At 32.3% G+C, this 10,006-nt stretch overlaps 1 protein-coding gene across 1 annotated transcript; it reads right to left on the bottom strand.

Annotated features, from left to right (window-relative positions):
• Positions 1–3,435: 3,435 nt before the first annotated feature.
• On the bottom strand, positions 3,436–9,439 carry LOC146908383 (Transmembrane proteins 14C). Its single transcript, XM_085722624.1, has 7 exons — positions 9,063–9,439; positions 7,605–7,989; positions 6,041–6,208; positions 4,813–4,859; positions 4,680–4,708; positions 4,060–4,162; positions 3,436–3,920 (listed from the first exon to the last, which is right to left on the bottom strand). The coding sequence occupies exons 1-6, from the start codon at positions 9,267–9,269 to the stop codon at positions 4,072–4,074; spliced, it is 927 nt and encodes a 308-aa protein (XP_085578750.1). The 5' UTR covers positions 9,270–9,439; the 3' UTR covers positions 3,436–3,920; positions 4,060–4,071.
• Positions 9,440–10,006: the final 567 nt, after the last annotated feature.

Below are 10,006 nucleotides of genomic sequence, written 5' to 3'. Positions count from 1 at the left end.
TCACTCCTAATTTGGCTTCTCAAGTTGCACTATATTCTGTTCAAGCGGGGACACTACTTAAATAGAGTTTGGTCCAATTCTTTCACCACTTCAAGGTAATATAAAATAAAAAATGAAAATATAGTTTAAAAAATAAAGCTAAAGTTGTTTGATAATTTTGAAGTTGTTTCCTTGACTAAAATATATTTATTCATTCAAATTGGTTGATTATATCGAAAATAACACAAATTCAATCTCTCTAAAACTGAAAATGACGAATCTATGAATAAATTGACATCGCCCAGTTAAGAGAAGAGCATAAAATGGTAAAATGTCTACAAATGTGATGATCAAAATGATTAGAATATTCATCTCTTTAGATCTATAATGTTGAAGAAGTATGGATCAAAGTTAATTTGACAATTTGAACCGACCAAACAACGCAATTAGATGTAAAATCAAACAACACCGACCGACCAATATGACCAACAAAACAATGGTGTGCTCATGATCATGTGATGTGAATGATTGATTCTGGACCAAACAAAAACCCGAAATCACTTCTATGTGATAGATGAAGAAGAAAGGAAGGTTGAGAAAGATAGGTAGCTAGGGTTTCTTCTTTGACCTAGGCTTGGTTGAGCACAATCACGTATTTTTTGTATTTAGACACACACTCATTAGTGGTGAAAGAAAAAAAATATGGTGCTCTATTATGAGATGATAGTTTTAATTGTTAATTTGTGCTTGAGACTTTCGTTTGCCTATATATGGATGGTTGTTTGGTGTCTCACTTGACAAATTCAGTTAAAAGATCATCTCATAATAGAGAGGATCGTAGCATGGATCAATAGTTAAATGTCCTATGATACACAAAATCCTTATTTTTGAGACAACCGTAAAACAATACTTCTTTTATAGACAAGGAGGTACACTAAAAAACGAAACACAGCTATTCATGTTCATGCCATTATTTTAAGTATTATTGGCATACTTTACAATTATACACATAATATTTTCATAATACACTAAAAGACGAAACACAATTATTCATGCCCATGCCATTATTTCATATTTTCATAATACACTAAAAGACTAAACACAATTATTCATGCCCGTGCCATTATTTCAAGACATACTTTCATACTCCCTCCGTCTCATATTACTTGACCTGGTTGACTCTGTCACGTATGCCAATGCACAATTTTAAACTTAAATTTCTTTAATAATCTAGTAGAAAAAATTACGAAAATTTGATATTTTGAAAATATTAATCGAGACGAATCTAACAACATCTTATATGCTATATTTTGTTTTTATATATTAGTTGAAAAATAGAGTTAAAGCATGGTACATGAATAGTGCAAATATTTTTAATAGGTCAAATAATATGGGACGGAGGGAGTAATTTATTTACTCTACACGTACAACACTCATGACGCATCGATCTATAAACTAGCCTTTTAACTAAACGGTCTTACGCATTTGACACACGTCACATTATCGATGATTTATTGAACTTTTATAAAGACACAACCAACATGTCATATCAATCGTTAAAGATAGGCTCATGACTTGGAGATAGATTTCGACCATAAAGTATCTTTCTGAATAGTAGTTTAGAGATTGACGTGACTCATACCGCCATGTCTTCTACTCCCTCCGTCCCGGAATAACTGACCCATTTTCTAAAAAAAAGTGTCCCAAAATAACTGACCCATTTTAATTTTCAATACAACTTTCATCATTTCCAATACAATATAACACTAAATAATACTACTTTTATCATTCCCAATACAATATATTCCACTTTCCCCTTTATTTATACATTTTTCTTAATATGTGTGAAAAACAAAATTGTGTCAATTAAATTGGGACGGAGGTAGTAGCATTTTTCTTATGGCTTCTACATATGTCTTGGCCTAAATGCGTGTCTTTAAATGCAAAATATTTATGAATGCGATCAAGTAAATCTTAGCCTTCTTTACCTTTTTTTGTAAGTGATAATTTTAGTTGTTGTGTAACTTAAAACTACTTTCTTGATGTGAGGCAGTTTTTTCATCTTTTTTCGTATGATTTTGATTATCACAATTACTTTTTTCGTATGATTTTGATTACACGTATTTTATCATTCCTCCAAACTTATCAATTCTTTTCTGGGTGAAAAGGCATTTATTTTTAGTGTCTACTCATTCTTCACCTGGGGATGATATATTGAAGAATTAATGGAGTTAAAAGTATTTGAAAATGTGAGAAATATCTTAATATTGTTAGCTGACTCGCTTTATTGAATTGGATATCATAATGCAAGTTAATGATGAAAATTTATGCTTTCAAGGGCATAATAAAAGTTAAAACCATGGCAATGGAATGAACTATGTTGAACAGTCGTGAAGGGTTTCAAAAAATTATAATGATCGTAGTGGGTGGTGGGTTGGCAGTGGTGGTGATGTAAGGTATACTGTATACAACTATACAAGTAGTGGTGAAGATAAGTGGTAGAGGCTGGTGACTCATGAAACAGATATTAATAGGTTGCACATGTTGAAAGGGATTTGGATTTAAGGCAGTTGCCTTTTTTCAGTTACGGATTATCTAATCAAAATTAGACGACTCACATTTTAATTGTGAAATTTGACTTAAAATATACGGCTGAAATGTGAACCATCTAATTTTGATTCAACGAGATGCAATCTGCAACTGCAAAAAAAATACATGAAAGTGGGAGAGCAGAGAGAATCACCATCCAAGCATGGTCATGAATTCAAAATGATTGTCATTGTTTAAAAATGGGACTTGTGTGCATGATACACCTTACGTAATAATTTGAAAACCAACACATCATGCAACTACTCCATGGTGAGAATGGGAAATTTATCTTTGATACTCAACACAAAATCTCCAACTTCCACCATGAACACTTGGATAAGATGGTTTAGATTATTTTTTTTCAGCTTAACCAATGGCTTAGGGGGACTAGTCTCTTGGGACCAGGTTTTGCTGTTGTAACAGTTTCGCACAATTTTTTATCTCAGTTGTTCATCTCAGATCAAACGGTTGAGATCGAAAACTGTGTTTTTTTATTAAAGCAATTTTGGCCATCCAATTGTGAAAGTACACAGAAGGAAGAAAAAAAAAATCCTATCTGAATGTATATTTCCAAACAAAAATTCGACTTTTTTTTTCTTCAACCAAGTGTATATTTTTAAAGAGAAATGATAGTTCTACAACCATTTTTGACAACTTTCTCTCTCATACTCACATTATGTTTTTACTTTCTATCCTCGTTGAGATGGTTGTTCAAATAACACAACTCATTTTTAAAATCATTTGCAGTTTTTAAAAACACGTGGTGTGTAAAGTTGCTCTCCATAATGTATCTGGTGATAGCTCGCTCTAACACACTAGTCCAATCATAGTTACAATACATCATAATATGATATTGCAAAATGAATATGATTTGTCAAATGCTCAACTTTGTTCAACTATTAAGCAAAATAGTGAACTTAAACAACCTACACTTTTTCACATCCTTATTTGGTAAGAGAAACATCACAATGTAGTTAGTTACTTTACAACCCCAGGCTCAAGTACGCATGTAAATTGTGAAATTTACTTTCTTATGGAGTGAAGACTGAAGAATGCAAGGAACCACTACTTTTCAAAAATAAATAAAACCAGTGCATAATATCCCACCTAAAATGTAGTTCATGCATAAATCATCATAATTATACACTAGAGCATTTCTAAAGCAATATCATGATTTTCCAGGCTCGATTTTTCCACCCATGAACCACTAATCCTAACCATCAGCAACGAGTCTTGACGACCCGGCCTGCGAATATCAAAGAAATAAATAATCACGAAAAATTTACTATGACAGTCTTCATGCAGATCTTCAGTTTTTTTATCTGATCTTCACACAGATCTTCGATTCGACACTGAAAGCAAATAGAAAACAATTACATTCATGTTGCAAAAAGAAGTGTGTATGTTGAAAAGACGATCTTTTTCTTGTATGTTTAACTGAACTTTATTGGGACTAAAATATGATTATATCAATAAACTGAATAGGCTAACCTTATCACTGAACTAGTTTCCTGCTTCACCTTCAAAGTTTGAACCTTTTTGTGGTTTACCTTCTAAAACCAGTCTATAGACATAAAATGCCGCTACCGCACCACTGCAAATGCCAAACAAAGTTATACAACAAAATAATTAATTTTTGTGAAAGATCATAGAATTAGACAAAAGAATGAGAATGAGCCAAATGTCATTTAATGTTCAACCTGCATTTCTGCAGGTTGAATAGAAACCTAATGCTAGGTGAGTTTTCTGTTGAGTATTTTGCATAATTCATTTTTGTTTTATAAACTTCTGACAAATGATTTTTTTTTTTTAACATTCTAAATTTCCAACTAGCAATTATTTGCCAGTCCAAATGCAATGTCAAGTAGGAAATCACCGTTTGTAACACTAATTCATTATGATTTGAATTCAATACTGTATAAATTTGACTTAAACAGTAAACAGGTGATTTTAATTCAATATTGTTGAAGTTTGACTTAAACATGAAAAAGCAGCAAGTGGTTGAGATTATCGGTAAAGGTTGGCATGGAAAACAAAAATGCTAGAGTAATAATAACTTTAAAATCAAGATAAAGTTATATGTAAGAAAATAATAATGAAGTTTCAAGAACCTGATCAAAGCAGTGAAATAAGTTGATCCCTGGGAAAAGGAAAACAAGAGCAAGCAATTATCAGAAGTTTGAAACATATAGCATTGTTACAAATTACATTTTTGACAAACATTTAATATAAACAATATCTTACTCTGCCTAATATGCTGATCTCACGCAGAAACAAGATACCTGCTATAGCTGCAAGCCCAACAAGTAATTTAAATCAGCTTTGCGATGGACAAACTCACAAACATGCATGTTTGAAAAAAAGAAAACTACCAATCAATTACAAAATAGTTGATGTTGTTTAGAGAGCTGGATAAAAGGCACATATAAGTATCGATGGAATGTAAATAACACATTGTTTTTATCGCCAATTCTAATATATTTGATCACAATTTGTTGAGTATTTAAACTTTTGTTAACAAAACACAAATTAAAGCAGATAAAAGGCACCAATATTATATAAAAACAAAATTTCAAACCCTAAAATATGCAACACTTTCATGAAACAAGTGCAAGCTAGTAATTGGTGTTTCCAACCCATACTTTTACGATTTCTTTTAAGAAAAAAATGATTGAAAAGTAAAAACAATTTGAGATTGACCAAACCCAATAAATCATTTCGACCATGAAACAATGATTTTTTGAAGAAAACCCCCTTATTGGCATAAAATAAATGCAGAAATATTTGCAACATTTACAGATATTTTACAATTAAACCAATGATAATTGGATGCATTGACATTATTGTAAAAATTGCATTTCAACTCGGCATGATTGCATGATCCTCCAGTTCAATGCTATTGACCAATCTTATGCACACCAAAAATCATATCTTGGTGTGATTGGTGTAGGATGACCTAGAATACTTGGGCGATTGGCAGGCTTCTGCAATCAGGATGCCCACACCTTTACTGCAGGTCTAGTGGGTGACCTGTAAATTACATACCCTTTCCGGTTACTTAATGGGCTTCTATTTCATGGGACCGTGGGCTGACTATTGTCCTCTATTTTCCGGTCTCCACTTATATTTTCTCTATTTAGAGTTGTTAACTTGTAACTTTTAAGTTAAGATGGGGCCTTGTGACATATGAGTTCGCATGCAACCTATTAAGTCCAATTAATTGTTTATTGTGATTCAAAGGTGGCGACATATGTAATTTTGTAATTTTAGTAGGGTCTTCCAATTCCTGGATTTAAATGTTTTCTCTCCCCTTCCAATCTTAGGTAGGAGATTTCATTTTTGACAATCTTGGCGTCATACTATTGCAAACGTTAGAGGACGAATATTTGATTTTCATATTCATATAACCCTTTTTAGAATTAAGAAAAAAATAGTCAGAATTTTTTGTTGCGTATAAAGCATATGATCTTACCTGTCTGGCCCTTCAAAGCAAGAGAAGAGGGCTGTCCTTTTTTATATGATTTCAGACTTGAAATGCTTAAAGCCAATAGCACACCACCTAAAATCACCCCAAACCTTATTGCTGCAATGCTTCCTGTTATCATAAAGGAAAGGAAGCCACCCGCAGATAGTAACAAACCTGCAAAGTAATAGGAGTATCAGATAACATCACATGAACATTAAAGTGGATATTTGGGAGGGTAAAAGAGCAACAAGATCTTTCCAGTCAGTATAATAGTCATATCAATAATATTTATATATCCTTACTAAATCATTTAATGAGATGACATCTGTACGATACTGATAAAGCATTCAATAAGCCGGCCATATTATGGTAGTCAAAATTGATATGCTACATATGATTTGGCAATGTGAGCGAAAAATGTAAATCATGTGATACATCATAACACTGATCATAAAATCATGCTTGAAATGCAAAATTACAGCACACACTCTTTATCACACACACACAATATAAATAATAACAATAACATTTAAATCACAACAAACAATTTTTTAAACTTGCAATGAAAATAAAGGCAACAGAGTAATGTACAGCTCATAAATAGCAAATTCACAACTTTAGCTAAAGTGACAAGTTAACAACAGTAAATATAAAATATTTAAATTTAATTTTTTTACAACACATAGAACTTATAAACCGAAAGCGCATACAATTCAACGAGAAATATTGCAATTTTGACTACCATGAGCCCTGTTACATCAGCCCAACATCCATAAAGACACCCACAACATCAGTCCTTACTCCTTATAAGGACTGGTGTTGCCAAATTGCTGACATGGCATTATGCCATGATTGATTGTGTCAACAACCATGCCTATATTATCTGCCATAGGCCACAATGCCATATTTATATGATAAATTTTTTGGCAGCTGCCATAATCTGTCGTCCGTCATTGATAACATTGACAAGGGCTTTACCTCTCCATTAGAGGATAACTTTCATCAATAAGTAAACATCAATCCTTATCAGCATCAATAAGTAAACATCAATCCTTATCAGCATATTTAAGTCCTACAAAAGGCTAATCCTTATCATGCATAAATCGTAATCCCCATTAGTAGGAGCAATACCTCCCAACATGTGAAGATGATCAAGTCATCAATTGTCATCAACCTATTAATAGGGACTTAGCCTAAATGTGTCGGTATAGAATCTAACATCACTTTCTTAGTTTTGCAAGTCCGCCGCCACAAAACTTTAGCCAACAACATCAATAAATAATCTAGTCCGTGGTTTCAATTTACGGTCGATGACAGCAATTGCGGCTGCAATATCATTATTTGGAAGGTTTCTGCAACCGCATCGTAACCACAATTCAGCCACATTTATTCATAACTTTTCGCAATATTAATGATTGTTGTGTTAGTGTGTAACCACAACTCCAATTTAAAACCTTGCTATATTCAAATGCATCTTAACAGTTTCTGCATTATTTAGGCAACATATAATTCATGAAAATAGATTCCCGATTTAAAATTTATTAACCATACAACAGCCATAAATACATACCATAGGGTATACCAACATAAAAGTCCCGAACTCCAGAAACTTTGCTGAGATCATCATCTGGGGAGGTAAAAGTTTCCACAATTTCCTTCACCTCAGGTGAATTCTCAGCAGCAGAAGAGAAATACTCTTTTCCTTCTTCAGTGATTTCCTTCGCCACAACACTCAAATCATGTCTTGCCTTATCGGCCTGTATCTTCAACTGTTCTGAAGTATCTTGCAAAACCACAATGGCCTTCTTAGAATACACTTCATAGGCTTCTTGAGAAACCCCTTGTAGCTTCAAAGCTTGTTCCTTGAATGTATCCAAAGCCTGCTTCCATGCTTCCTGTGATTCCTCCTCAGAACTAACATCATTCCCCTTCTCTACCTCAACTTCACCATGATCCTATACAGTTCACAATCCACATTAGCAAATTCAACAACATCGAATGATTCTAACTAATTACTACCTATCTTCCTAATTATAAGTCCCTTTAGAAGACAAAATTATGTCCCTAAATATCAAGTCTTATTTCAAATTGTTAGATACATTTTTTTTCTTTCAATAATGCTACTACTAGGTTGTCTTGGGAGATGAAGGCTATGTTTGGGAGTTTAGTAGGGGAGGGAAGAGCTTTGAGAAAAAGGAAGGAAGATAGTTCCCCCAATCTGTTTTTCTTCATAATACAAAATTCCCCTAACATGGGAAAAGACAAAAAAATGTTTTAGGGGAGGGTTTAGGTAAATTCTTCAAATCCTTTCAATATTTTTATAATACTCACAAAATTAAAATATATCAATCATAATTCAATTGCATTTTCTTCTTATTCTCAACAAAAAATACTCTCAAATACGGTGGAAAATTTATCTCTTTCTTCCTCTCTTCCCCTCCCCCCAAAGCCCTCTACTCCCCTCCAAACTCCCAAACAGAGCTGCAGAAAAACCAGAGGGACCAAAATTGATTTTAGAGGTGAAGAATTGATTTTGCCTATAGAATTGAGTTTAATTGAAGCTAAAAATTGGAGCTTTTGATTTTAGCATTGATTTTAACACTCAAATTGATTGTTCAACTTACTTTTACCTAGATATATTCAAACATAAATACCTTTACCTTCAACTCACTTTTAGCCAGAATCAATTATATAGAATCAGTTCACTCAAAACCAAACATACACACAGTTGAATTACACAAAATGGTATTTTAATAACATTCATTTAGAAAATAGACACACTAAATACACTACATATTTTTCTTAATACATGTGAAAATTACAAAATGGCTAAAAGGACTGAATTAATATCTAATTAACTAAACATCCATCTATCTATCTATAATCTATTAATCTAACTGTATAAATTTAGTTGAAAATTGAAATTTGGAACATACATTGATTAAGCAATGATTTATGCATTGAATTTGACAAAAATGGCAGAACCCCATTTGAGAAAATGAATAAAGTTAGATCCTTTTGGACTTACAGAGTCATGTTGAGGCGTAGCAGCAGCGAAAACGAGGGTTAACGGTTTGCTGCGTTGATTGAGGGCATAACGAGGAAGAGAGAGTTTGAAAGTGGTGTTGCGGTGTTTGAGTAAAGGATGAAACTTCGGAGAATGAGAGAGATGGGTGTGGTTGAGTTTAGGGTTTAACACAGAAACTGAATCCATGGTGAAACTCATCGAAGCCATTTAGGTTGAAAAGGGAAGAAAACGAGAGTTTGGGAATTGGAATCAAAGTAAGAGAAAAACAATGGAATCAATGAAAGAGGGTTTATATGAAGTGAAGAATGAAATCAAACAGGTTGGTTGTTCGGAAAATGCAGAGGAAGTTTGGAATAATCGGTGGTTTTGTCACGTGTTGGGTTTTGTTTCGGACTGATATTTTGCTGTTTTTTTCTTAATTTTAATGTATGTATTACTAAAATTTAAATGGTTAAATATGATTTTGATCCTCGTTTAATTTGAAATTTGTAAGTTTAGTTCTTACTTAATTTTAAAATTGTTTAGTTTCTATAAAAACAATTTACATGTAAATTCAGTCTCTATTAATTTTTTTTGTTTAATTATTCTTACACACTTAAATTTTTGAATGATTTTTTTGAGACAAGTTTAGAACATTACGAAATATTCATTTACTAAAATTTTAAATTTTTAATATGAAATGAGTTAAATATGATTTTTCTTAAATCACAAAAGTTCAAGATAAAAGTAAGAAAAATTTGTACATAGAAATTAAATTTTGAGATAATCTTTTGTGGAGGAACTTTTAGTAATGTTTTTAACACTTCTGAAGAAAAAAAAATTGTTCAAAAAGTTAAAAGTTTAAACATAATTAAACAAATTTGATTTATAGGGACAAAAATTGAATGCAAATTTTTTTATGGGGACTAAAAGAACAATTAAAATTAAGTAAAGACTCAACTTAG

This window comes from Medicago sativa, chromosome 7, assembly GCF_051527215.1.
Source record: "Medicago sativa cultivar Bolivia chromosome 7, Bolivia_mono, whole genome shotgun sequence".
Lineage (NCBI taxonomy): Eukaryota > Viridiplantae > Streptophyta > Magnoliopsida > Fabales > Fabaceae > Medicago > Medicago sativa.
This window is presented reverse-complemented; position numbering and strand designations above follow the sequence as displayed.

Coding starts and splice junctions, on each gene's coding strand:
- LOC146908383 (XM_085722624.1), bottom strand. CDS start 9,269: ATGGCTTCGATGAGTTTCACCATGGATTCAGTTTCTGTGTTAAACCCT. Junction 6,209..7,604: donor TTATGTTGGTATACCCTATG/GTATGTATTTAT, acceptor ATTACTTTGCAG/GTTTGTTACTATCTGCGGGT. Junction 4,709..4,812: donor AGATCAGCATATTAGGCAGA/GTAAGATATTGT, acceptor TCCTTTTCCCAG/GGATCAACTTATTTCACTGC.